The sequence below is a fragment of the Hirundo rustica genome, chromosome 17, assembly GCF_015227805.2.
Source record: "Hirundo rustica isolate bHirRus1 chromosome 17, bHirRus1.pri.v3, whole genome shotgun sequence".
Lineage (NCBI taxonomy): Eukaryota > Metazoa > Chordata > Aves > Passeriformes > Hirundinidae > Hirundo > Hirundo rustica.
Window position 1 is genome coordinate 6,307,313 of NC_053466.1, and position 27,929 is coordinate 6,335,241.

The 27,929-nt window shown below is 46.2% G+C and overlaps 1 protein-coding gene and 1 long non-coding RNA gene across 20 annotated transcripts in view; one reads left to right on the forward strand and one right to left on the reverse strand.

Moving 5' to 3' along the window:
- Nucleotides 1–5,567, reverse strand: part of LOC120760563 (uncharacterized) — a 30,838-nt gene extending 25,271 nt beyond the window's left edge. For all 6 annotated transcript variants that reach the window (XR_005703396.1, XR_005703398.1, XR_005703395.1 and 3 more), the window contains exons 1-3: nucleotides 5,483–5,567; nucleotides 5,224–5,263; nucleotides 4,259–4,368 (exon numbers count right to left, since the gene is read on the reverse strand). This is a non-coding gene — a long non-coding RNA (uncharacterized LOC120760563). The remainder of the gene's footprint in view (nucleotides 1–4,258; nucleotides 4,369–5,223; nucleotides 5,264–5,482) is intronic.
- A 5,662-nt stretch (nucleotides 5,568–11,229) lies between these two features.
- The window catches only part of FBRSL1 (fibrosin like 1), a 503,813-nt gene continuing 487,113 nt past the window's right edge, over nucleotides 11,230–27,929 (forward strand). For 11 of the 14 annotated variants that reach the window (XM_040080796.2, XM_040080802.2, XM_040080812.2 and 8 more), the window contains exon 1: nucleotides 11,232–11,604. In XM_040080796.2, the coding sequence (XP_039936730.1) occupies nucleotides 11,311–11,604 (294 nt within the window). In that variant the 5' untranslated portion in view covers nucleotides 11,232–11,310. Of the gene's footprint in view, nucleotides 11,605–27,929 lie in introns of all 14 variants that reach the window. The other 3 variants (XM_040080795.2, XM_040080801.2, XM_040080811.2) reach the window with 2 other exon arrangements.

The window sequence follows — 27,929 nt, forward strand, 5'->3', positions numbered from 1 at the left end:
GTACCACTGGGGAACTCTCAGATTAGAAAGCACAAACAGAATTTAATGATCATCCAAAAGTACAAGTGTGGATGCATATGAATTCCAACTTGGGAAAGAATTCTTTGAGAATGGTGTTCCTTTGTTTCCAAGGTCTGAATCTGTATTATCTATTTTAGCAGCAATGCTACTGGTGACACTTTCCCCCTTCCCCCAAGAAAAAATAGTAATGTCTACTTTAATTTGTTTTCTCTAAGCTACTATCTTTGAGCTTTTCAGAGTGACACAGAAGTCTAAGCAAAATTTCACTCACTCCAAAACCTCTTCCTTTGGTTTAATCACAGTTAAAGCCTGAGCAACAAGCACGCAAAGGCTACCTCAAGTGCAAAAAATAAAAGGGTGAAGAAGTACATCAAGTGCATCAGAAGTCTGCCAGGCAGAAAGCAAATGGCTAAATTTATAGAGGTGGTTCCTGCTAACAGAAGAGCTGCTCAGCCCCAGCTATTTCATTACTATTGCACTAAAGGATCCTTGGGACGTTCTTTTTGAGGTGTAGGCAATTCAGAGAGCTGAAACAGCACTGTAATTTGGCCTATGAAAAATGAGTAGGTGTTCACAGTTCATTTCCCAACAGAGAAAGTCATGCACATCACAGAAACCATCATCATGCTCAGAACTAATAGCTGCCCTGCTCAGCAGGCACACCCATGCACACCACGGCAGCCTTGCAGTGCCCCAGCTCTTACCACAGAGGAACAAGAGACTTTGGCTGGCAACACTGCCAGTAAAGCACCTTTTCCCCCCAGATCTACAGACAGGTGAAAAAATACAGCAGTGCTGTAAGTGAGTAAATACAAATAGCCAACACTAGACTGCTGAAACCACAAAGCAAATTGAAAACTGTGAAACATTCCCAGAGAAATCCCCTGCTCCCAGCTGAACTGGAATAAAAACACACACAGAGTCACGAACACAAAGCAAAAAAGTCAGGGGTGTGGGGGAGAGGATGCAAAGCTAACAAAGTGTTGGATAAATGGAATAAAACCTGCTGCTGCTTATCAGAATGAGTAACATCAGCTGTGGTCAGAGGGCAGTGGCTGGACAGGACATGGAATTTTTCACATTCCTGTTGTTCCTGCAAAAGAGAGGGCAAGGCTTGGGAACAACAGAGCACCAGCTCTTGGGATTCCAACAGTCCCACACAGGGACTCTGCCTTAAACCCATGCAAAGCCTTACAAAACCTCAGGACCCCTCTAGAAGACCATTAGATTGATTTCTGCTTGGATATTGCCAAAATAAACCAAAGTCAAAATTAGACATGGCTGAGTCCAATTTCACCTTGATTAGTATTTACATAAGGCACAGGGAAACAGGAGAGGAGCACATAAATAATGTACTGTTGTTTGCAGGCCTCTCAGGAGGAGAGTTCTCAGCTCTGGTATTGATCTGCACGCACACAACAGCTCCCTGTGCAGAAACCCCAAATCTGCCCTCTGTGCACAGCAGTGAGCTTCCAGAAGCTGAGTCACACAGGCTGGGGTGCAGACTTGGACTTGACTACACCAGAGGGTCAGACAGCTGCATTCCAGAGCCCCTTATGGAAAAACAGGGGGAGCTCCCAGATCTGGTTAGTTTAGACAACATTCTCCATTTCCTTCACTTCTTTCCTTCTAGTGGACTTCACATTTATGACAACAGTTCCAGGAAATGCAAACTTGGGAGAGGCTGATTGTTGAATTTTTACCTCCTGTTACAATACCACCACTTATCCACCCGGTCTTAATATAAGTTGGGGGGACTCCAAAACAAAATTATTACCTGGGAATGACTCAGTATCACCAGTTTCTAAGGCAGCTGCACAATACAGTATTACTCAACAGCCACAAGCTGTTGGTGCCACCTGTGAGAATAAAGTGAGAACAGTTTCTCTTCCCTATTCTCGTTCTTTTCATGTTGGAAGGAGTGATTAACTTCATGCCCAGTCCACGTGGATAGAGGTGGAGGGCATCTGGACACTTCTTTACTATACCTTGGTGAACATTGTTAGGAAAATAATTCCTATACTTTCTTTGAAGAGACTTTTCCATGTCTACTTATCCTACCCTGAACTTCTCTTTTTTTTTTAAATGACACCACGATCCCCTACCACACTGCTCCCCAGATGCATCTGATCCTGGTTTGCAAAGTCCTGGGAAGCATCTGCAGGCATTCAACCAGAGTGATAGAAGAAGGCCATGTGGCAGAGCAACGATTAGATCCCACCAGATGTTGGAAGCTACAGTATTGCTCTGCAGGTTTACAGCCCTAAAGCTGGAAGTTCACAGCCCTTAGTTGTAAGCTAAGTAGCTGAGGGTATTACCAGAGGCAAGAGGCACCTAAAATGTCAAACACAGCAACTGTCCCCTGATAAGACACTCACACTGAGCCAGCAAGAGAGGTGGGTCAAAGATTCAGCATCACTGTTTTCCTGATGCATCAGCCTCTCATGAGTTTGCAGCAAATGAATGCCATCCTCAAGCATACTGTTAGGAAAGATTGCTTAAAACTAATTAGCTCAGTAACAATGGCCTGTCATTATGCTACTAAGTCACCAGCACGAGCACATAAGTTACAGTGACAGCTCAGGGTATAAAATAAGTGCCTTTATATCGAAATTTGCAAAGTGCTTAGCAGTCAAATGCCAATCTATTCACTTCTTGTAATATTGCATAGTTTCCTCTTAATAGACTGCTCCAAACTCCCACACAAAGATATGACTTATTTTACTACAGAGAGGTCTTTCTACTTCATACCCTGTCCATGCACGAATATAGAAAGCTTTTTAAAGTGCATTTATTTCTACAGTGTTGATTCATTCCACATCAAGATGAACGTGAGATTCAGAACATGACTTTAGAAAAAGCTGAAGGTAATGGAACAAAACCTCTCTTGGGTGACTTAGCCAGGGATGCATGATAAACTGAAGGTGAGGACCGGATTTTGAGGGGCAAGAACATCAGCAGTTCCCACATGCAGCACTTTACAAGATTCCCCCAGTAGAGAAGGAAATAGTTATTGCTATAATTATTTCATAGTTCCAGTCAGTTGCATTCTGTTGTACTGTTAGATTCCAATGGCAGGAAAATGGAATACAGTAAACTATAAATATCTGTCAGAATTCCTTTGAAAGGACAACAGTTAATTGCATAGCTTGATCTCCTGCCGTGCAGAGCTTGCATTTCAGGTTAGAAAGGTACAGATTGTTATTGATTTAATTCTCTTGAAACATGTGTGGTATAAAACTGTTCAAAAGACTTATGGGGGAGAAATATATGCTTCCAAAGGAAGTCCTACAGCACAAGACTGTGGCAGGCTACCTTCTTGTAAAATGCTTTCTGAAATTCAATACATTCCTTTCCAAAGGCCCTCACAGCCCCCTCAGTAAATTGAGGCTCCTTGCTTCATTTGCAGAAGTGAAATTAAATCAGTGAATCAGAAAAAGGACAACAAAAGATTAGCAATAGTATGAGGTGCCTGTAAAAATTCTCTGTGTTAAGGATACTTCAGTCCTTATTACACACTCTCTCTAACAGAGCCATTCCCATCTTTCCTATTTTCCTTTCATCTAACTTCCACTTCTAGCTTTCTCTTTGCAAAATGATCCCAGGCAGTCAAGCCAATCCTTTTGGCTATTATATTCTTCTATCTCTGAATCAGCTTCTGATTTGGCCCGTGCAAAGTTGGTCTGGTGACCCAAAGACATCAGGACATACAACTGTGCAGTAATTAGCTAAGCCTCATCCATTCCGGGAATAAATTTCCCATCACAGGCATGGGCAGCAGTGAAGGTGAAGCCCTGTTTAACACTTGTCCAGCTCATCTACTTGCCACGAACAGTAACTTGACCCAGTGTAAATTATGCATCATTGTGATTTTGCCAGCCTCCCTCAGTGCTTAGCCTGCTGCTGCTACACAGAGAGCCAAAATCCCACTGCAGGGAAGCCTTTGCTAACAAGTTACACAGCTACTAGTAAATCGCTTACTCCCAGATTCTGGAATTAAGATGACACAACTTCCTGATGATTGCTTTAAAGAGACAAAAATATTAGTGGAAGAAATGCTGCAGAAATCTTTCAGCACCTGTTTATCATGACCATGTGTTAAGCTCCGTTTGCACACCCTGCCAGCCTTTATTAGGAGAGGTCTGCAAGTTGTAGACTGCCAAACACACCTTCTCTGGATCAGTCATTACTAGCTTTCCCCTCACTTTCCAGGCTTAGGACACAAAATCATACTTACAGTCTTAACCTTCAGGTTTCCCAAGGTGGGTGGGTGAGGGTTCTTTGTTGTTCATTTGGGAATTTTCAATATTTTTTTCCTTTGTAGCGCTAGCTGATTAACAACGTGCACTGTGGGATTAAAATGAAATGCATTGCTTTAACAAATTTAAGAGTAAATTGAGCACTACCTACGAGACACTTAGAAGCAACTTCTACCCGAGGAAACCTTTTAACACTTGCAGCAGTTGCACCCAATAAAACTAGAAAGTTTGTCACTTTTATTCGCCCCTAAGCACCCTGCACCGCGACACACCGCACGGCGAGGTGTGCGTCTGCAATGCTCTGAAGGCAAGAAAAAGAATCACTAAACAGGTGACTGAGCCCAACAGGATTTAGGCATCCCCAGCCAAGCAAGACACAGCACTGGGTGGTGATCACCGTGCTGCAGGGCCTGACAGCAGACACTCTGCTCTGCAGGGTTTTCCCAGGTGAGGCAAGAGGAGCTCCGAGCCCCCCAAAGCCTCCCCACGCAAACCCCGGGCACCGAGCATCCCTCACCCTGAGGGTTCCGTGGCTGCCACCCCAGGGAAATCAGACAGGCAGAAATACACACCCAGAGAGGGGTGGGGAAAGTTCTGCTGAGATGAAGTAGGTAGGAAAGAATCTCGGGAGGAGAAGAAAAAATAAAACAAATTAGAGAGATATTTAAGATAACAGGCAGGATGCAAATGAGGAACTCTTCCAACAGATTTTTTACCACACAGGATCACAGGAAGCACAGTTTGGGCTCACTGCTGCATAGGTGAGGAATACAGCCTACTAAAGACATTATGGGAGAGGAATACTGGGCTTTTGTCTCCCGAGCTCCATTTCTGTGGTTTAAAGCAAGGATAAAGATAATAACATCCTGTCCTGAAACAATTTCAGGAGCTAAATAGAGTCTATACAGTCAAGTAAAATTAAGCTATTGTTATTAACTCTCACCTTTTTGCACCCATGATATCAGATGAAAAAGACAGTTTCCCTGAAGAAGGAAAAAAAGCACCATAAGAACAACCATTCACACTGCGATTACCTATAATAGCATAAATCCTCAATATCTGACTGTTACAGATAGACTTGAACTCCTTCCTTCTTATTAAAACCCCCTCTCCTTTGCTCACTCGGAACAGAGGCAGGCAATTCCTCCCTCCCACCCTGGCTGTGAGGTGAATTCGGACAGAAGCCCCTGTTCCCAACACACCTGCCTGGCAGGAAGGCTGAGAGCCCCAGAGCTGCTACAGCTGGGCTGGGGAGAGGGGCTGCACCTTCCATCCCTCCTTTATGACTCCTCAGACCAGTTAAAAAAAAAAAAAAAAAATCATCACCCCATGTCAGCATATGGAAGCAATTAGTCAATGAGGGGAGGGTCAGATCCAGATCTCTGAGCGTTGATTGGAAGCTCACAGTTTCTCCCAAAGGCAAAAAAAAAGAAAAAAATGTGTACTTGAACCCTCAGAGCAGATAGGCTGGAGCTGATTTATTGGGGTGATTTAGATCTGTTAAAACAAATTTAATTTTGAATACAATTTTATATCAATTAACAGAGTCTCACAAGTGTAGCCATTAAGGAATCTCTTTCCAAAACCAAAGCCAAATATTCAAGATTTATGAGACTGACTTGCCATATTGGAAGTAACTAATTATTCGTAATGATTCTTTGTACTCTGACAGTGATTATGTATTTTCAGTGCAAATGACCACGATGAAGCAAGTGATAAAGGCAGCCCATGTTTGCGAAAGGGATACCAAGCAGTTAAGGCCTGATTGTTTTGGCAAAATATTGGGGTAGCAGGGAAAGAAACAACAGAAAACAACCAAGCCCATCGACACAAACCCCAGCTTATTTAACGTCCTGAAGTGTCTCCTGGTGCATGTCAGAGCTGTAATGAAAGTCTGTGGTCTCCTTTTGTTGCCTTAAGCAATTTTGTATTCAGTTTATTTATTGTGACCTTTTGGTTGTCCTTCCACCTTGGACATGACAGTCTTTAACAAAGCAAAGCCTCGCAGACTCAGCTTGCGGCATTTGTAACAGATCGTGGAGCGTGTTTGGCGTGAGAGGAACAACACAGATTCGGGGCATGATTCTCATTTGTATCGAATTTTCTTCACCTCACTCTGATGGCACTGGGCAGAAAAAGTATAACAGCAACCCTGCTTCCACCTCCACTGGATGAAGGAAATGTCTCTGGATTACTCTGCCCTGATTAAAGTACCTATGAATCGAAAATGATAGTTACACAGGGACTGGGTGGATTTTCACATTGCCTCAGGCTGCCGAGAATAAAAAAGCACCGCCTTTCTCCTTCTTCATAACTTCCAGTACTGCCCCAGACACAGGAACAGAGTAATTGAGAACAAAGTCCCTGTTCCAGCGAGGTGCTCGGTGCCAGCAAGGTTAATGTCCAGGGGCAGGCTCGTGGTGAGAGCAGTGCCATGTTTACTGCTGGGGTTGCTGCTGCTCTGATGCCACACTGGCTCCAGCTATGAGCGAGGGTCTAATTTCTGATCCTCAAAAGGCAAAGGCAGAGCAAGTTTGTCATTAAAATCCGCAGCAGCATGCCTGTGATTAAAATGTTAATGTCAATATTGTAATCAAGGTCTGACTCACAGGACAGCTGGTAAGAGACTTGATCTGTATTGCTTGGCCCCAGTCACCTGACGCAGACCAGGGTTAGGGAACGGTTGTGCCCCATCACATGGCAGGGATTGGCATCCACTGGCTCATGTGGCGAGCTGGGGGGCTGGAAAGGGACAATCAGCTCAAACCCACGTCCAGTATTGATAAGTTCAGCTGCGCCTGCACTCCAGCCACAGGAAAGCTTTTCAATAAATTTCCTCGGCATCACCTGAGCTGCAGCTCTGCTGCAAAGGCACTCACATCCCCTGCCAACCTGCAGTGCTGGACTCCTGTCCCCTGGCCTCATTCGCCCATCCCTCTTGCTTTTGGAATTTTCTGTGCTAGTTTCTATCCAGATGACTTTTAGACATTTAAGCCTGTGGTAAATTTTGCCTGATGTTGTCTAAGCACCGAAAGAGCTATGGTCTGCAAAGCTCCTTTTCAGTAAATTCAGGATTAATGAAGAAGGCCTCTCTATTGTTGGAATGTCTAATACAATTATCCACTGAATGAATGGACTAGGCAGCAGTGGAGGGCTCCCAGGTTTGTGGCAGGGAATTGTCTGCTTTAACATCCATCTGTTTTCATTCCCTCTGATCCATTATCATTCACCTAGAGTTATAACATGATGAATATCATTGTGTGGAATGCCATTTGATGCTGGGGGGAAACAAAACCACTGTACGTCTGCCTTCTATTGAAAACACGAAATTGCCTTGGTGGAAGGAAAGGCACGATTGATTCAGAGACGCTGCTTCAAGCAGAGGTATCCTTTCCCGTGTGGACTGTTTGATTTTGTTAATTCCTTTGGATGACCCTTCTGCTGCATCTTTCAACAAGAAAAAATACACATACAAAAACGAGAATAACTATGGACAGTCATAGCACTGCTGACTTTGTGGAGTTAATTGAAAAAAATAATGTTATTCACAACTTGCCCCAGCAGGCACCTTTGGTTTACGTTCCCAGTGACATTAAACTCCTGTACATAAGCACGGGATGAGAATCTTGATGACCCTGCTGACAGGAAATAAAGAAAGGAACTTTACAGGCAATTTCCACTGTCCTTGTTGGTCAGCAAATTTGGAAGTGAATGAAAAAAAGAGAACTAGAAATGCATATTAATGATGGAGGGCCTATAGCACAACAGGAGTGAGATGAGTCCTAGCAAGAGAAACTGTTAAAAATGCCCCAGTTTATCTTTTTTAATGCCTTGCCCTTATGATGTACTTATAAGCAACATAGAAATTACCTTGTAAATAAAAGGACAGACACACTAGTGTAAAAATAACTAAGTGAACTCAGTGTAAGGTCTTGTTTCTTGAGTGTCCCTTGAAATACTGGTGAAGCAAATGCAGTTGTTAAACCCAATCCGTTGTTAAACTAGGTGTACCTAAACTGAGACCTTTAATTAACAACCATCTCTGGGATCTTGGTTGTGTCTTTCAAATACCATACATTGAAAAAAAATACTGTACAGTCACTTAATGAAACAGGAACGGCAATACCCTTTGGAAATCCACAGTCCAGCAAAACCCTGGCCAGATAACTGTCTGGCTCCCCACTAGCCTGTAATTACCCAAGGAAGCAGCTAGATTTAGCCATCTTCCTTCTTTAATTGGCACGCAAAAGATTATAGGATTTTATTAGGACACAAATGACACCGATACGAGTGTGATTGAGGCATGCAATGCATGACTGACTATTTGCATTAAGAAGCTTTGCACTACACATGGGATTTCTACCTTTGGTTTTAAATGGCTTAAATTTAAATGACATTTCTATGCTACATATTAAGAGGATGATCTTTATTTTAGTGCTCGTCCAAGTAAGGTAGGGCAACGCTGTTGCCAGACACCGGAAACTTTTCTCAAGGAGCCTGTTTGGACCAGGTGGAAGGGAGTTGATTTTTGGCTGCTCCGTTGTTACGATTAGATCAGGAACATAAGAAAATGGTGAGAAAATGGGCACTGAAGTGGCCACATTCTCGATGAGTGTGTTAGACACTCAGCTGCCAGACTGCCACCAGCCACTCCTGGGATCACCAGCCTGCGGAAACCACCATCCCTGGTGATGAGTGAACTGGAACACAATGGGAACAAGTAGCAGGAGATTTTTTCCCCTCACTTCCACGGCTCCCACTAACTCTGAATTTCCTTCATGGATTTTTTTCCCCTTATACACCAACAATACATGAATCTCAATGGATTTCTTTAGGCTTTATTTCACAACACTTTTCTAACATCTCTCACAACCAGAACTAAAGGCTACCCCCCAGGGAAGGTGAAAGCAGCTGAAGAAGGAAGGAATTAAACCCAATCAGTCCAACAGAGGAAAGCCAGCCCCACACAAGGAAGGGAGTACCCAGAAGCGATGGTAACATGCTGCAATATCTGACTTTGTGCAATAAAAGATGATAACAGGAGGATTAAGCCCTGCTACCATTGCGATATGTAGGACAGCCCTGTGCAGGAGCCCTGATCCAGGCACACCTTCCTCAGCGCCGTCCTTGGGACTGGGCACTGCACCGCTGCTCAGTCGGCCACCAAGCCAGTCCCTGGCCCAAGGGAATGCCTGAGGACCAAGCCTTTGGCCAGGTGATCCTGGAGAGATGAGAGGGCCTGAAACTGCAGGGAATCGAGAACGGAAACAGTCCTCTCCCGCATTGCAGAGCCCGAATAAAACCTCAACAGGATGAACGGATGGAGAGCAGGAGCTAATGAGCAGGGTCTCCTGCTTCCATCTCCATGAGTCTCAGCCCTCGGTGCCCTCACACTGCTCCATGTCCCACCTACAGCTCTGGTTGCCCAGCTCCCGTGTGGTGTCCTGCACTCTCACCACCAGCTCATTTCCTAACTTGTCCCTTGACACACAGGTTGCTCCCTAGCTCATCCCTCCGCTCTCTCCATGTCTCTCAGCTCTTCCTGTGTTCCCCAAGTTGTCCTGAACCCCCAAGTGATCTCTCAGCCCGACCCTCGGTTCAGCGTTTAATCCCCAACCCGTCCCGTCCCTCGTTCGCTGTCCCCGGCTCACCCTCCGACCCCGGGCTCATGGTTTGACCCCCAGCCCACCCCGCAGCTCAGCCCGGGTCTCACGGCTGGCCGCGGCTCGTCCCCTGTCCCCGGCTCCCCTCTCCATCCCCTCGGCTCGCCCCTCCATCCCCTATCCCGGCCCGCGGCGCTGCCCCCTGCGCGTCCCGGGGCAGGGCGGCCGCGGGGCCGCGGGGCCGGAGCCGGGCCGGGGGAAACTTTTCCCGGGGGCTCGGGCGGGCGCCGGCGCCCCCGGCCCGCGCGGAGGGGAGGCGAGGCGGCGGCGGGGCGGGAAGGAGGAGGAGGAAAGGGGAGGGGGGGGGCCGGGGGCACGGCCGGGCCTGCGCCGGGGAATGACGCGCAGCTGGCAGCCCTGCTCATGCGCGGCCGGCCGGGCGGTGCTAGCGCCGCGTCCCAGCTCGGGGAGAATGGGGCGGCATCCGGGCAGCGCCGACTGAGCGGCTTCTGGGGGCCGGGGCTGCGCCGCGCCGCGGGCGGCCGGGCTGGGGCGGGCGGGCGAGCGCCATCCGGCAGCGGGCGGCGGCGGCGGGGGCGCCGCGCCGCGCCGGCGGGGGGCTGCGAGCCGCCGGCGGCGCCCGGCGAGGAGGGGTCGGCGGCGGCGGGCGGCGGCGGCGGCGGCGGGCGGCGGCGGGGGCTGCCCAGGGATTGTCTCGCTCGTTCCGCGGCAAGAAAGTTGGGCGGCGAGCGCGGCGGCGGCGGCGGCGGCCCCCCCGGCGGTGCGCGGCGGCCGGAGCGGGGCCCCGGAGCGGCGCTGCCCCCGGGGAGGGGGCGCCGCGCCTGGATTATCCCGAGCTGGGTCGAGCCTCCTGGATCTGCCTCTCTCCTCCGCGCCGAGTGAATCCGAGGTGTCCTCGTCCTGATCCAGATAAATCTTCCCCCCCTTCTCTCTCTCTTTTTTTTTTTTTTTTTTTTTTTTCCTCCCCTCCTCTTCCCGTCGTTGCTTTTTTTGGGGGGTGGGGGGAGGCGGGGGGTGGAAATTTGTCAAGGTCATTCCGTGGATTTAATATTTTTTGTGTGTGTGTGCCGCTCGCCCCACCGCCACCGCCACCCAGCCTTGCTCTGTGGATTATCATCGCCCTGGATCCGAGGCTCTGAACAGCAGGATTTTTTTTGTTGTTGTTGTTGTTGATTTTTTTTTAAAATTATTATTTTTATTTTTTAAGGGCTCCGGGGTTTGGAGAGGGGCAGCGGTGAGTTGGAGGGGGGCGACTTTTCTCTCCCCCCGCGCCCCCCCCACTCCCACCCACCCGCCCCCCCCCCCCCTCGCGCCTGGCCTTCTCCTATTCATTTTTTCCCCCCAATTTTTTAATTATTATTATCATTATTATTTTTAAATTTTTTTAATTTGCTTCTTCTTCGGCGATGGATGGGAAAATCCGGCAGAGCCGGAGGTCGAGGTCGCAGCGGGACCGCGTGCGGCGGCGGGAGGCGGCGGCCCGCGACCCGCGGAACCAGAGCCCGTCCTCGGGCTCCGAGAAGGAGCCGAGCCCCGGCAAGGAGAACGGCGGCCAGAACTGCACCGCCCCGCGGGGCCCGCCGCCCGCCGCCCGCGCCGCTCGGCCCCCGCGCCGCCGCCGCCGCGAGTCCAGCTCCCAGGAAGAGGATCTGATCGATGGCTTCGCCATCGCCAGCTTCAACACCCTGGAAGCGCTGGAGGTAAGAGCGCCGGGGGCCGGGGGGCTCTGCCCTCCCGCGGGGCGGGGGCTTGGGGGGGGTGGGGAGGGGGTTGGTTGGAAGGGAAAAGGAAAGGGGAAAAAAAAATTTAAAAAAAAAAAAAAAAAAAGGGATTTGAGAAAGGAAGCGCGGCGCTTTCAGGCTGCTGAATTTTGCAAATAGCAATTAACGTGCATTAATCCTGGTGTCAGCCCGGGGGGATCCCGGGGCTGCGGTCAGGAGGGTGCCGGGCCAGCCCCGGTGATCGCGGCTCCGCTGGCAACTTGCTACCCCCCCCCTCTCCTTGCTCCTTCCCTCCTCCTCCGCCCGGCTCCGGCCGGTGTTCGCCATCACTTCGGGCAAGTCAAATGTTTGTTTGGGGTTTTAATTGGCTGCAGAATATTCCTGGCGTGTTGGGATGGTCCGGCATTGTTGTGAATGGTGGAGCTTCCCCCCTCCCGCCCTCCTTCCTCCCACTCCCCCCTTCCTCCAGCTCGGGAGTTTGTGTTTGCATTGCCAAAATGTTACTTTATCTGTCTCCGGAGATTGTTAGCAAATGGCTAGTGTTTGACATTTTGTGGAAAAGAGATGTTTAAATGGATAATAATCCCTCGGTTGTAATTCCCATTTTTGAAGTAATTGAACAAATTCTTCATCTCTTGTTGACTGTACATATTTTTCTGGTGTTAATAGGCTGGCAAAAAATATTGCTTGTCTAACTTATTACAAACAATATTTGCTGAGCAAATACTGCCTGCCTTGTCTGAGCTAAGTTAAGCAGAGCAGGAAATTTAATATTTTCAGAGGGGCATTGACAAACTATGACTTTGGCTTTTGATTTGTGTTTTGTGTACAAGGGGAAGAAGTGAGTTGTGGAGAGGAAGCACCTCACAAGTTGCTTGTTGGGTGTAATAACTCGAATTCCCGGTAAATACGAGCAGTCCTGGTGCTTTTGCCCACTTTCTTGGACACACCAACGTGGGCAAAGTTTTGGGTGCTCTCCCTACTTTGGATTTCCTGCCACTTGCGTATCTATGAACCTGTGTTACGGTAGTGAAGAGTTCTGCACGGGCTGATGAATACTGGGATTAGCCCTGGGCTCTTTAATGTCTTGGGCTCAGAGCGTGAGGTCCCATTTTGATCATGGGCTTTGCTGCTCCCCAGCCCACCCCTCCTGCCACGCGGGCCTCTGGTGGCACCCTGGTTGTTGGGAGTTTTTTCCCTGTGGGATCAAGTCCTGAGAGTCCCAGAGAGGGTCCCTGTGTGCCCGTGGAGGTGTCGGCGGTGGCCTTGGCCATCTGCCCTGGTGTCAGGACCCTTGCTGGGGGAGCCGGGGGTTCTGCTCGGCAGGGACATTTGGCCCGGTGGTCCCTGGGCAGCTCTGGGTGTGCAGGTGCTGGAGAGGGAAGAAGGTTTGTGTTCGCTTGGTGATGGCTGTTCTTTGGCTTTTTGCGGTGTCATTTGTGGGGTGTTGTCCTAACAGGAAAGCCAGCTACTTTGTGTATGCAGAACTGATAATGAGTGAGCAATCTGCTTTCGTGTGCCTCTAAACCAAGCCCTAGACCTGTCTGTATAACCTTGTTGTTTTTTTTTTTTTTCTTGGGTATGCTCTTAGTCAAATATGCGCCAGCAGATAGGTCCAATTAAACCCCTGAGTCTCTACTGAGCTGTCAGGGAAGAAAGTAAAATTCATCTTCCTGCAGAAATTTTCTACCATGATGAGCACATTATCAGGAAATAGAATTCAAATGATAGTGCAGTCCCTCCAGGCTGATGGGGAAAACTCTGGGCTTTTCACACGGGGTGAGCCTTGTTATTGAATCACCCAAACCTTGATAATAAGGTATACAAGGGTAGAAAGTGACCTTAAATATCTGCCACCCCAAGGTGCTTCTGTTTGTGGAAGTACTTCTGGTTTTTCTTTAAAAGGGAAAAAAAAAAAAAAAGTCTTTACAAAATGATTTACTTTAAAATTCTTACAAAAAACTTCAGTACCACCTGAAATTAACCCATTTCTACTATATTTACAAACATGTACAAGAACACCTTCCTGAAATTAACTGATATCTACCATGCTTACCAACATGTCAGAGAGCACCACCTCAAATCACCCTATTTCTACTATATTTACCAACATGTACTAGAACGCTTTCCTGAAATTGACTGGTTTCTGCTATATTTACCAACATGTAAGAGAACACCACTTGAAATTACCTGATATATACTATATTTACCAACATGTTGGAAAACAACACGTGTGCACCTCTGCAACCGTGGTGGTTGACACCTCAGAGGGAAAAGTGTGAGCAGAATTCACCTGTTTCACACCAACCAAGTGTGTTATGTTCGAGGCTGTGTTCTTGGATGTAATGATGGTGTGCATTTTTACTAAATCCCTGTAAAACTTGAAAGAAGGAGGAGCACTACATTGTGTGGATTTTTCCCTGCAGCACTGCCTTGGACCATGGGTGATGTCTGGCAGATGTGATGTAGCAGCAAGGGAAGGGGATGGTTAAGGCAAAAGTACTTTAAAGCAGTGTATGCCCATGTAAATGACTGCAGTGGCAAGGTCATTTTGTGTGGTGTGGAGCTGTGTACTCTGGTGAACTTGACTGCAACAGGTGGTTTTCTTCTGCTTTGGAGGAAATCTGTGTTTTGGTGTGCATTGGGGTTTTTAAGAGGATTTAAAATCTGCTGTAGTGCTTTTTTAAAAAGTAAATAAGAATTGAAACCTTCTATGCTTATGAGGGGGAAGAAAGGGTGTAGAAGTGAATATATGGTCTAGGGACAGTACTGAACTAAGAAAGTATTTTATTTAATTTTTTAATCCTGAAAGGAGTTTTGTTGCATGTGTGGTAGTCCATTGTGGTGTTCTAGGTTGGTTTGTTTCTTGATGCTGCAGTGATCTCTGATTATGTTTAATAGGCTAACTAAGCCTTGGATTTCCCCTTTGAAATGAAATTTCTCAGTGTTTGGGTAGAGCTTAATGGTAGAATCATTTGGGAGAGGTAAGGTGGTTTTTAGTTTGTTTTTCTTTGTATCTCACCATGTTGTGAATTCCCCTTCCCCACTGAAGCAAATTCTCACCGCTGGTGTTCCTGTAAATAAAGGGTGCTTTCTAGAATAAATATATGTATTCTTCCTTTGTGTTGACCTGGGAGTATGAGCAATTAAGGTTAATACTGAGGGATGGCTTTGAGGTCTCCTTCAGCTCTCTGGCGTGAATTTTAAGCGTTTTGGATTTTAACTTATGTGGCAATTTCCTTTGGCAGTTACCATCTGAAAATCGTGTCTTGTTTCGTCAGTACTTGTGACTTGACTTATGTATCTCCTATCCTACCATCTTCCAAGTAAAGACTGAGTTGATTTTAGATAGATATTTTAAATTAAGTAAAAAAAGAAAAAAAAAACCCCAAGCCCCACAGACACACAAACAGCAGCCTCTTTGTGCGGATAAGAAGTTAAAACTTCTCCTTTCCCTTCCTTCCCATGGACCTTCCTGTATAAATCCAGCTCAGGTTTCACGCAGGTTGCGGCTGACGTGTGTGTGTAGTGGTGTTTTGGTTGGGTTTTTTTAGTACCCAGCCGCTCACCAGGACTTTGGAGTTAACCTGGAAATGGAGTTTGCTCTGACCTCTTGGTGGTCAGTGGGACGGTGAGACTGGAAAAACCATCAGGTGCTGGCGCTGCCCAGGAGATGGTTGCAGTGGCAGGGGTCAGGAAAGGGGGATTTCTCCCCGCCTTCCGAAATGAATGGTATGGATGTGAGCATGTGTGTATATTCATTACGTTCAGATGAAGCTGCTAATTATTCTTGAAGGTGATTGGTGAATCAGAGCGAGAGAATCTAAATGAGTGAGTCGGTAGTTGAGGGCTCTCTCTGATCATAGCTGTTCCTTTCAAGTATGAAAAACAGCGCTAAAAGGGAACTTCATCAGAATGTTAATGAATGCGATCTTTGAGAGCAATTGTTCTCCCAAAGTAGTTGAGAAGACAAGGGGTTGTGTTTTCTTCTTGGCTGTTGTTTATCATTTTTACAGATTCCAGCAAAGCTTTGGAGCTCTGAATGGAAATTTTAACTTTCTTGAGGGGCGCGTGTGCGTGCGTGTATGGGGTTTTTTTGAGGAATGTTTAACCTGTTTATAGAATCTTGTGGAGAATCCGTGCTCAGATGTGTGTGGGGTGATGTGCTGTGTAGAAGCAGATCCCAGAGCTGAAAAGGGGCAGACCTTGACTCTGTGCACGTGGTGTTGGAGTGGAGGTGCTGCCCTTACAAGCTGAGCTGGGGCCCAGCTGTGCCCCAAGGAGATTAATGCTTTACCCACTCTTACTGTTTGTACCCAGAGGTCTGGCAGTGCTGCCTCGCAGCCCTTTCTCTGCTCTTTGTGCTCAGTGTAGCAGAATTTAGAAAGCCTATTGCTCCTAGTAGACTTCTGGACAAAATCCATAAGTTCTCCAGCTGTCATCTTGATAAGGCTGTTTTCACATGTGTGCTGTACACTGTCCTGTTACTGTTGCTCTGATCTCTCATTGATAAGAAAACCAATGTATTTAACTGCAGCTTCCTGTTCCAAAGGTTTTGTGCTAGCTCCACTGACCTAGCGATGTAACTCCTGATTTGTCACCATCTCTATGTCTCCTTCGCAGCTTAGGTTTTTCCATAGCTACCTTACGTTTTAAAACAAGTTTCTAGATATTTAAGTATTTTTTTCCTTCTACTTAATTGTCAAGTGACGGTGTATCAAGCTAGTGTTTCTGATGGCCAGTTATTCCTCTTAAAATGTGCTTTTAACCCCAGGAAAGCTAATGATTTTCTGGATGATGCTCTAAAGGCTCTAAATGCCTTTTGGTTTTCCTGAAGGCTTGCCTAGTCTCCATTGATTTGTTCTCCTAGCTGTTGATTTTTTTTTTTTTTTTTTTTTTTTTTTTTTTTTTTTTTTTTTTTTTTTTTTTTTTGCATCTTGTCTGAAGCAGGTACTGAAGGTATCTTTGTTGCTGTTGAGGAATCGGAGGTGATCAAAGCAGAAGGGGAGAGCTCTGGAAAGCCTCCTGTAAGTGTCTGCTCAGGCAGAGCAGCGAGGGGGCCAAAGTTCTCTGCAAACCGTGGTTGAGGAGTGGGCTGTGGTCAGGAAGGATCCAGCTCTTCTGCTGGATAGGGAATTCTCTGCCTCATCAGTGGAACCTGTCAGGATTAAAAGAGTGATGAGGTGCTTGGCAAGTACAGCCCCTGCCTGGGGCCATCCCTACGGCCAAGGTCAGGGCACCTTGAGTGCACATAAAGCGACTGCAGGGGTGTTAGAGAGAGGAAATTGCTTGGTAATCCCAACCAAGATCAGGGGTCACCCTCATCCTTACCTGAGGTTTCATTTTTAACTCAAATTGCCCCTGATTCTGTCTATCTGGGTGTTTTGAAAGATCTCTTAATAGCCTACCAATTTTTCCAAAATAGTTTCCTAAGGTAAAGCTCAGGTTTTCTTGAGCACTGTGAAGCCTGGGGCAAAACATGAGGTGAAGTTTGCTGAAATGTCAAGTAGACCAACCATCACAGAGAAATTCATATGATATATTCAGTTTTAAAATTAATTAAAATCTCTAATATAAAAAAAAAAGTATATTGCACAGGTAAGATTTTTTTTTTTTTTAAATAAAAGGGATATAATAGAATTAGTGTTCCACTTCACTCAGGTAATAAATGTTTACTTGCAGTAGTGCATTTGACTTCATGCCTAGTAAGAACTGAAAACTTTACCGTCCTCTCAGTATGCTAAGAAGATGCACTTTTTATCATATATCTCAGTTATTTTTCAGAATGGGACTGACTCACCATGTTACTTTCTGGGAAAATAGCAGTGAGCTGGTTAGGATGAGATCAGCCTGGTGTTTCTTGTTGTTTCTTTGGTAGATCCCTGCTTGCTCTGCAGAAGGGCTGATGGTCGTGCAACTGCACTTGTGAGAAAATTCATTTCAGTACAGAGATGCAGTTCTGGCTGGAGACACATTGATAGAAATGTTTTGGGGTGGTTTGGTTTTTTCCCCTTTTGCTTCCCTGTTTTTTTTAGGTGAGGTGTAAAATTCTCCAGGCACAGCCTCAGCAGGCTGCTCCTCTGTGTCAGGCTTTGCATGCACACACATCCCAAACTTGTGTGCACCTTGTCTGGGTGGAGCATTGTCAAATTGTGCTTATTGCTTCAGCTTCTCCAGTGTCTGGGCTCTCTCCTGGTGGTACAGGTTGTGGAAATATTGTGTAGTTTGTATGGTGCTGCAGCAAGTACTTGAGAGAGAACAGTATCAGCAGAACTGAAACGCTGTTTCCTGCTTGATGCAGTTTGTTGGTTTTTTTAATAAAGATTTGAAATACAGTGCGTAGGGTGTGCATCTTGGTATCGGTTGTAGGTGAACATCCAGCTCTAAGTGAGAACAATTTCCAATTCACTGCACTTTAATGCCTCCAGTTTATCATGGGAAATGTAGAAAAGAGTTTCAGGTAGGTGAAGTGGCTCTTTCTGTTTAAATACCTCCTGGCTCTACTGTGTTCATCACAGCGGGGGCTGTGACTGTTCCAGCCATGCTTTTCAGAGAGAAGAGTTTTAGCACAGTGTTACCAGCCCTGGTCCATCTCCTTGAGAAATAGTCTCTTTTTCAAAACTAATGAACTATAAAGGGTACTGCTCTGATGCTGAAAGGAGAATCAGTCTTTAGGTTCTTAATCCAGAAACATTTAACATGGAGGCGAGGGTTAACCAGCTCCCGAGCCGCCCAGGCAAAACCGACCCGCGCGTAGTTGTCGGTCCAGTTCCTCTGGTGCGAGAGTTGTGAAAGCTGGGCAGGTACGAACTGCACCGGCTCTGGGGCTCCCACCTGCACCAGCCAGGCCAGCAGTGCCGAGCCCCAGAGTCAGGCAGAGAGGTGAGAGTCACCCTTTGCAGCTTCCTTATTTTGTACCGAGTGACTGGATGTGAAGTGCTGAATTACCTGGCTAAACAGGAGCACGGGGGCAGCTGCGTGCGCAGCGCTTGGATGATCCAGAGTGAATGGAGAGTGTTTCCTTTGTAGCTCTGTCTTGCTTCGAGCCAAAAAGTGACTGAACTTGAACAAAAGTTGCGTCTGCGAGGTCAGTGGTTGGCATGGATAAGGGGATTGAAGGGATCAAAATTATTTCCCTGCGCCACTGGCTGCAAAACATGGGCTTATGGCACCATTCCTGTCTCTCCCTTTGTGCTCAGAGCAAAGCTTTTCTAATCTTGTGCTGGCTATCTATAGTGCCACACAAACGTGGCAATTTGAAGTTAAATGTTCTATTTTGAGGGCTGCCGTGCACGGTCGGCAGGGCAAGGAGCTGCGCTTGGGCTCCTCTCCTCTGCCCACAGCCTGCCTTGCTCTCTCTTCTGCACAGGTTGTCACAGAGAGGAATTCAGAAAATACATGTGCATGATGCAGTTGTGCCTGTAGTCTGAATGTGAAGCTTGTACCGTTCGTGGTTTGGTATCATTGTGCTACCTTGCCCTTCAACAGATGTTCTTTCTAGCTTCGTAAAAATAAGACAGTAATTGTTCAGTATTTTGCTTTTTTTCCCCCCCACAATTTTAAATATAGATTGATTCACTCTGATGCTAGGGTGTCCCTGACCTAACCTGTACTTAGTGACAAGATGCCCAAGTTAGGAGGAAGCATGCAGCCCAAGCTGGGAAACAAATGGTAATTCAGAGCTGCTGGCTGTTGGGTGGCTGCTGAAGGACACCAAGCTTGTTCCTTTAACCCCTCCTGTCGCTTAGTGAAGCTGCAGCTTCTTTCCTGGGAGCTCTTATTTGTAGAGATGAGCGAAAATCCCCTAAGAGTTTCAAGGAAAGCAGTGTCTCTGAGCTTGCGATGACATCAAGTGCATCAGGTAATAAAATGCATTATTGCTGTTGATGTTTTGGTGGCTCTTAAATGTCTCTTCTGTGGAAGAGGATGTGCAGCCTCTTAACTCCATTTAGCCTGAGCACATACCTGCACTCAGGGGGAGTGAGACTCTGGATGGTGTGCAGCTAAGAGATGTTTATGGAATCAGTCAAACTTGATATAAAATAATTATGATGTTTTGACATCTTGTTAATAACTTGCAGCCATTGGAAGAAATGGAATTACGGCATTCTCAGTCCATGATGGAACCTTGGCATTTCTTTCAGATTGTAAAATTAAAGCAAAAATGTGAAAGCCATTAAAATAGTTGGATGTGGTGGCTGGGAAAAATGATGGGCTGCTTAATTGAAAAAGTGCTTCATTCTGATTGAAGTTCATTCCAGTTCAGTTCTGCTCAGTTCCTTGCATCTGTAATGGAGAAGGGAAAGGGCTGATTCCCCCAAAATCTGTCTGTGAGAGTGTCTTGGGTGTCACCTGGTTCTTCATCTTATCTGTGAACGAAGTGGAAGGAAATCCTAGCGAGCGTTAGACATGAGAGAAAAGTCTTGTCACCTGTAATGACTAAAATCCCCTGAAGTGTTGCCAGCGTGTGCTTTAGGAATCATATAATTATATGATTATTGAAAGAGACATAAAAGACCTCATGGCAAAAACCTTAGAAAGGGGGAGGGAGGGAATCCGTAGGCAAATGAAGATATGCAGAATTTGCTGTCTCCCCTTTTTTTTTTTTTTTTTCCCTAGTTATTTTTCAATCCAAAGCTCAGTAATTGCTTTTATGGGGATTACTTAATAAAACTGGGGCATGCAAAGGAGGGAGAAATTGTTTATGCCGAGTCACAGGGCTGGCTTGGAGTCCTACAGAGTTGGAGTAAAAATGGATTTTTAAAAGTAAAACTGCAAAGTGGGTTTTCTGCTGAGAGAAAATAGCTATTTGTTGAAATGTTATCCTACAATAAAAGTGTTTTGTGGTCTGGCGGTTAAGCAGAGGGGTCCGGAAGTTGAGATAACGGGGTTTTCTTTCTGACTCTGCCACAAGTTTCCTCTCTCCGAGCTCTGGGCAAGTCCTTTCATCACTGCCTGTGTCACCCTGGCTGTGCCATTGCTGGGGTACCTGGTGGGAGCTGGGTGTGCCACTGAGGGAAACTCCTGTCACCCCTGTGACGTGACGGAACCGTCTCAAACCTGACGTGCGCGCCGCGTTTGTGCAGGAGGTGCTGAGAGAGCCTCTGATGTCAAAATCTCCTTGAACAAACTCCTTGGGAAATGTTTCTGCTGTGCCCCACGCCAGGTGTGTGAGAGCCTTTCTCTGTGGCATGTCCTGGGCAGTGCCATGCCGTGCTCTGGGCGCTGCTGATGGCGCAAATGCAGCCCGAGATTTTCCTGAGCTCTGGTTCTCCTCTCAGGGCTAAAATGCAGGCCTTGACTTCGGGTTTCTTAAGTTCCCCTAAGCTTCATTAGTCCTTCTGATGCTCTGGATTTACAGTCTTGCTTCTCATAGCAGCACTCGTTCATGCATTTACTAGGAAACTCTCCTGATGCAGAACAGACGTATCTCAAGAGAGGTTTTGTTGCAAGATAGGCAAAAACCACCTTCCATTTTTTCTCAGGCTTAACTAAAACACTTGGTGCATTTTTTTTTTTTTTTTAAAAAAGGGAAAAAAACCCCGTTGTACTGCAATTAGGGTTGAGTTACTGAACATTTTGCAAGATCTCCCCAGGAAAGAACACCACCACTTACTCTGGTGTTCTAGTTTGGCACTGGATAGTACAAAGTTGTGATACGAGTTTGCTGGTGCGATTTTTAGCTGAAAATGACAATGGTTTTCCAACCAGATGGATTTTATAACTTGCCTGCCATCAGCTCATCCATCAAACTCTGCAGAGCTCTGTGCACTGGTGTCAGTGTGCACATGGCAGTGTTGTTGGTTACCTCAGACAAACTGATAACTCTCTTGGAGCCCTGTTCCCACTCCCTGGGCAGCCCCTGGGCTGGGGTTGGCAGTGAGGGGAGCGGGTGGGGGTTTGTCCTCAGCCTGTCCCTGCGGGTTCTCGCTGGCAGCGTGGAGCTGTGTCCCAGCTCCTGCCCGTGGCTGTGGAGGTGGCTGCAGCTGCAGGGTCTCTGTAACGTGTGTGGGAAGTGGATACGGGCTCTGGTGCTTCCAGTGCTGTTTGTGTTGGGAAGAGGGGTAATAGAACACAGGTGGGAGCCTCTGGGCTGCACAGGATCTGTAACTTGATTTCACACAGCTCTTGCATACTCATACAGGACTTTTCTTCCACGTCGCTAAGTCACACAGGACTTGGAGTGTGACTTGGAAATTGAAATTTTAGCTGCAGCCAGGTAAAATCGCTTACAGGACTCAATCAGAAAAGGTTCCCATGCTCGTTACTAAGTCACCTCTACAGCTTTTAGGCTTTTTGCAAGGAAAGATGCTCTTTTTAGCAGCTGTTGGATAGAGGAGCCCCATGTTAACATCAAGCTCATTTGCCCTGGTTAGAAAATGACTCTGTGTTTTGGCAGGTGTCGGACAGGCTGTTTCCAAACCAGAGGTTGTGGAACTGCTGTAAGGGGGCCTGTGCAAACTAATGTAAACTCCCAGGTGGTACCTCAGACAAACAGCTATATGCAGTTTGTTTTCTTGCTTGGTTCTCAAGAATTATTTTTGAAGTTGGTCTTTTTTTTTCTTTTTTCTTTTTTCTTTTTTCTTTTCTTTAAAATACAAAACAACAAAACCCCACAGTTTACGCAAGCTGTTTCCAGAGAGAGCATCTTTAGTTTCTCACCTTCAGCTGTACTGTGTCCTGGAAACACACAGATGGGTTGTGGAGTCTCTTGAGTGTGTTGCTTGGTTCTTCTCTGCCTGGGAGATGCTCAGGGTTATATAATTATTGAGCTGCTGGTCTCTAAACACTGTAGCTCCTGTGTGCAGCTCTGAGGCCATGCTACTGGATTATGAATATAATTTCCTGTGGCTGTTGTGAGGTGCTGTGTTGCTCAGGTGGAGCAGGCGTGTGTGGGTTTCCAGGGGAGGCTGTCCAAGCCTGGCTCTTGGGCAGGAGCGAGGGCTCTGCTTTCCTGAGCAGCGCTTCCTGCTCAAAATACATCCGTGGATTTTCTTTACCACTGCCAAAATAAATGCTGCGGAGGATCCAGGGCCAGGAATGTCATCATCATCAGGTTACTGAGTTTCTGCCTGAAGGTCAGCTAAGTGTGACTGCTACTAAATAGCTGTTTGCTGATCTGTTGTCTGCAATCGTACACCACGCCTGGTGGCACCTTTTCGGTGGAGTTTCGGCATGGAGCTGTGCAGCCCAAACAGGGGCGTGTCTGATGACACTTCTAATGTTGGTACGACCTGCAAAGATACTAATTTGACCTAAGAAGGGACAGAGTATAAGCTGTGAGTGTTTATCTGTGTTAAGTAGGCTGTACTGGCCGCCCAAAATCAAATTAACTTGGTTTGCTGTCCTCCTGTGGCATGGGATGGGGTCAGCACCCGGGGGGTCTTGGGCAGCGTGGTGAGATGCCGTAATGCAGAGCGTGTGTGAGCATCAGGGCTGGTAAAGGGACAGCTCCTGGTGTTCCCTGCAGGCAAATAAAGCTTGCCTTCCCTTGGGGTGCTCCTTGGTTTGTTTTTTGTTTACTTCTGGTTATCTGCTAGTTACCTGCAGGTGGATTTTCACTGTTCAGTGCACTTACCTGGGCAAAAAGGAGCAGCTACTGAAGAGGGGGAATAGATTTTTGTCTCAAGCAATAAATGAATTCTCCTTGTTCTTTTACATCTTCCTCCTTTTGTGCACGTGTGTGTTAAAATTCCCATTCCCTGTTTATATATGTTTAACAGATGAAGTCACTGGTGTTTTTTCCCAGTATTACCTTTACAATGTTCTGAACATAAGCAGAATGTGATTATTCACTGAGTCTCTGCTGAATATTGTGGGAATAATGAGTCTGTGCCTAAAGCATAAAGCCAGACACATAAAGCATGCCAATAAGAGTACAGACATGGGGGCAAAATGGAAAGTGTAGCTTCTTTTACCAATTTTATTGGAGTGTTCCAGTACTTAATTTGAGTTAGGAGGAGATTAATCATGATGTAAGAGTGGTATTTTGATGTGAGGGAGCAGAAAGTGGGGAGAGTGTGGGGGTCCCTTCCCACCATGGGAATCTGTATTCCCTGGGGAGAGTGACGGCTCCCAGCAGTGCACTTTAACTGGTGTTCTTCTGGAGGTGAGAAAACATAGGGGGAAAAAAATCACCTGGCTTTGTGTCTTCATGGGGATCAAGCCTTTTCAAAAAGAGTAAATTTTGGTACCTTGCAATGTATTCCTCGTGCTGGTGAAAGGAACAGAAATAGGCTGTGGAGGTTTTCCCACCTGGTGCATTGACATCCCGTTGGCTCTGCCTTCCCAGGCAGCTGCCAAACTAGAAACTTTGGAATGTCTTTTTGCAGGTTCTTTTCAAGAAGGTCAGAATTTGGGTTGCAGCGGAATTCCAAAGTAAAACCTTTGCTGTGATGTGCAGAAATGTTTTTAGACTTTCTTGCTCTTCTAATGATACATTGCCAAGCTTTAAAGTTGGATGAACTTTAAATATTACCTCTGTTTAGCAGCATTTGAACTTTGTTTTCTACTTCCTTTAGCTTCAAAAAAGAAATAATATAGTGTCCTCGTTAGACCATGGCCACTAAAATGGTGTTTGTCTCTATTGTTAAAAAAAGAATGAGAATCTGGCTGCCTAATTACCCAGTGCTGCTCCTTTTAATTTTGAAAGTTCATCCTTTGCCCCTGCTCTTTTTAATGTAGATTTTCTAAACAGCTCTAAAGCTGTGTGTCTGAAAGACCTAATTAGTGTTGATATTTCAATATCTGAACTTACAATTTAGCTTTTTTAGTAGGGCACCTGGGTATCAGCACTAAATATGAAGAAAATTGAACCTACCCCAAAAGTGAGTGCATGTAATTTTAATTGGGGATGGTGGAAGAAACAACCCTAAAACTTAAGCCTGAAATATTATTTGGGCGCTGCTTGTTTGGGCACACTTTGTTTGTCCCAAGGAGAGAAGGGGGAAAATGGTATTTAATTAATGCTTCAGCAGTAATACCACGCTCACTTAGCCTTATGGTTTTAGAAAAATTTGCCTGGGCAGAGTTGTCCTGGCCAAGGCAGATATCTGTTTGGTTGATATTTTAAGTCTGACACAGCATTGTTCACACCTTCTTGGAATGTAATACAGGAATAAACAGGAAACCCAATCTCCTTAGCACCCTGAGTCGCACAGACAGGCCGTGCTCTGAGACAGGGATTTATTTCATGCATGGTGGCCTAGACACGAAACAAATGTGTAGAAAAGGGAATTATGTAGAATTGAAAGTGACAATTATGCAAACATTCCAGTAGAGGAAGAAGTAAATTCTTCTCTTTTTCCATGTGCTCGGCTTCAGAGCTAACGAGCAGCCTCTTGGGGGTTTTGCTCTGTGTGTTTGTATCTGTCATATCTCTCTCATCTCACTTGCTTCTTGTTCCTTTTCTTTTTTTTTTTTTTTTCTTTTTTTTCCCCTGGTTTGACCTTATTTTCCCTTTTGTTCCATGGAGTCATTCAATCTTTGTACTGCCGGGTTTGTTTACCTTGCCAGAGGAAAATGTTAGCACCCTTCCATTTAGGAGCCCAGGGCTGCTGTGCTCAGTCCCTTGCAGCCCAGCACCATGGCCTTCGCTCCCTGCCCGGGAACAGGAACGTGGTGACTGATGGCATCCAAATCCCTTTATTCAACTGGGGTTTTTTTGGTGGGTTTTTTTTTTTTTTTTTTTTTTTTTGCTTTTAAAGGGAGGAGAAACCGGTGAGAGAAGAAACAAGCTGTGAAAGTAGCTCTGTGTTTAGATGGACACCCTTTTGCAAAGCGAAACAACTTGATCTTGCACGCTGCTGGGTAATTCCCACGCTTGCAGAAACAGGGGGAGAGTGAGCAGGGAGCTGGGGCTGTGACCACTTTAATCTGACATAAGTATGTGTTTTTGCTGAAGGGGATGGTCCTTTCCTGCTCTGGCTGCTTGTCCTGATTACCTCCCTTGTGCCAGTTTATGCTGCCAGGAAAACTAATTCCCCGGTTCCCTGATCTGGCTCGCTGCACAGCCACACAAATGCCCTTCTGGCACAGGGGCAGGCAGGGATGCAGAGCAGCTGTGTATTGATTAAAGAAACCCTGCAAATATGGCCTGAGCCTCTGGAGCAAGATTACAGCTACATGTTCTTTCTGTGTTTTAGGTCACCTTCCAAGCCCGCTGAAATGGGTAGTGTAAAATGATGGTTGTGCTGGAGTGACTCTGGTCTTGGTTAAGCTTCTGAAGTTGGTCATATATGGGTAGTGGCTGAGGGTAAAAGGGATTACTGGGGAAGATAAAACCTCACTTGGAAGTTAATTGCTCTGAGAACACAGTTTCTACCTGATTTTCAGTGATTAGTTTCAATGTGACAGGGAGAAAGAAGAGACAAGCTTTTGTGTGCTTGGCTGGTTGCTGGGGGTGGATGAGGTATCTAACCCTTTTGATGGCAGAAAGTTAAAAGCAGTTCAGTCTGTAAATGGCATTTGTAGCTCTGTTCACACAATTCCTCGTTTTTAGCCTTCTGTTCTTTTTTTTTTCCTCCTGTTTTTCTTTCTGTACTGTATCCTGTGCATGTGTTGTATTAAGGAGAAGTCTGTATTGGACATTAAATCCAAGGAGTGGGGGAAGAAGGAGCTCTTCTAATCAGTGTCATTTTCCCAGCTGTAATCCCACAGAGGGATTGAAGAAAGTGTCAGGAGGATAAGATCAGCGTTTGAGCCCAGCTAAATGCTGGCTCTGCTGTGTGAAAATGGCTTTAATGGGGCTCGCTTGTGTGGGGAGAAAATTGCACGTAAACTGTGCAAATTTCTAAATAAAAAGCATTTAATTGCGCTAAAAGAGGGGGAGGGCCCCTCTTGTGCACATCGGAGACTTCAGTGAGCATAAGTAACCTCTGTGGCACAGCAGTCATTGACCTTGTCAAGCCCTGCCATCGGAGGTCATGTGTGGTGAAGTGGGTTGCCACAGGGGATTAGCACATCTGGGCAGAGGGGTTTTTCCTTCTGAGCTTGTGCACGCCAAATCCCATCTCCAGCAGCGCACGTGGAGTCATCAGAGAACGCCAGGAGCGAGGGGATGGGGAGGCACCTGCCAGAAGAGCAGGGGAGAAACCTGTCTGGAGCCAGGGGCTTTCTTGGCCCCAGCTACAGGAGAAAGAACACTTGGTTCCACCAAATTCCAGTGAGGAGAAGGTGGGCTTGCAATTTAACCATAAAACCCCACAAACTTGCCTTGGTAATCTCATAATTAATTACTTTTGAACAGAGAACTGTCGTTTTGCCCAGATTTCCCTTATAGTTTTGCGTGCACAAATGTTCCCTTATAGTTTTGCATCCTATCTACAGCAGTTAATTTGGTATGAGAGGTACAGTTTTATGCAGGAAGGAGGCTGATATGCTGATTTACTGGGCTGAAAATATGCAGAGGATGATGTTTTGTTACAAACCTCAGAAGGAATGAGTGGTGTGTCGGCTCCCATGTAAGATTTCACAATTACTGTGTGAAGATATCAGGCCCAATTCACAGATGGTAGTGTCTGAAGTACAGGGAAAACAGATAATTACTAGCAACTGATCTGTTTGCTCTGTGCCTAAAGGAGAGAATATTTAAGGCTGGCTTTCCTGCTTGGATTAAGTGTTTATTAGAAAGCTTGATGCCATGGCATCCTTGAAGTCTAAGCATTGTAGTGTCAGATTTAATACAGAGCTGTTCTGCTTTGCCTCCTGTATTCTTTACAATTCTGCCTTACTTGAATTAATTTCATACCCCAGGAACAAGGTATTAAAAGAAAATGACAATACTTCCAGCAGGAATAGTTGGTATCTTAGGAGGCAGAAGGGGCATTAAAATTGAAGATGTCTGGTCTCTGTGTTTGCCAGTAAAAGACATCATTTGTCACTGATGCCCAAATCACCTCCTGGATGAGGAGAGATGATGGTGTTCTGCTCCTGCCTCAGTTGTGAGCACCTAGAATGAAGCTGTAGTTGGTTGTAGTTACTAGAAGCCTGGGTGCTGATGGGGTTTGATATTTGTGCTAAATTTTTGCTAGGCAGGAAAATGAGAGTTGTGCAAATAACGAGTAGTAGAAAGCACTGTCTGAACAGCATCAGGAAAAAGATGCCGAAGGTTGGTTGTTGGAGGTTCTCTGTTCAGGAGGTTCAGGCTCACAAGTGGTGTTGGTGACACCACAAAGATGCAGCCCACGCTGGGGTTTTCAGCACTGGTGGCTTCTCAGGCTTCTTCAGAGGTTACACAATTCCTGCTAAGTGTTCAAGACTGCTGGGCATGGGTGGTTTTTTACAGTCACCTGTAGAAGTTGTGC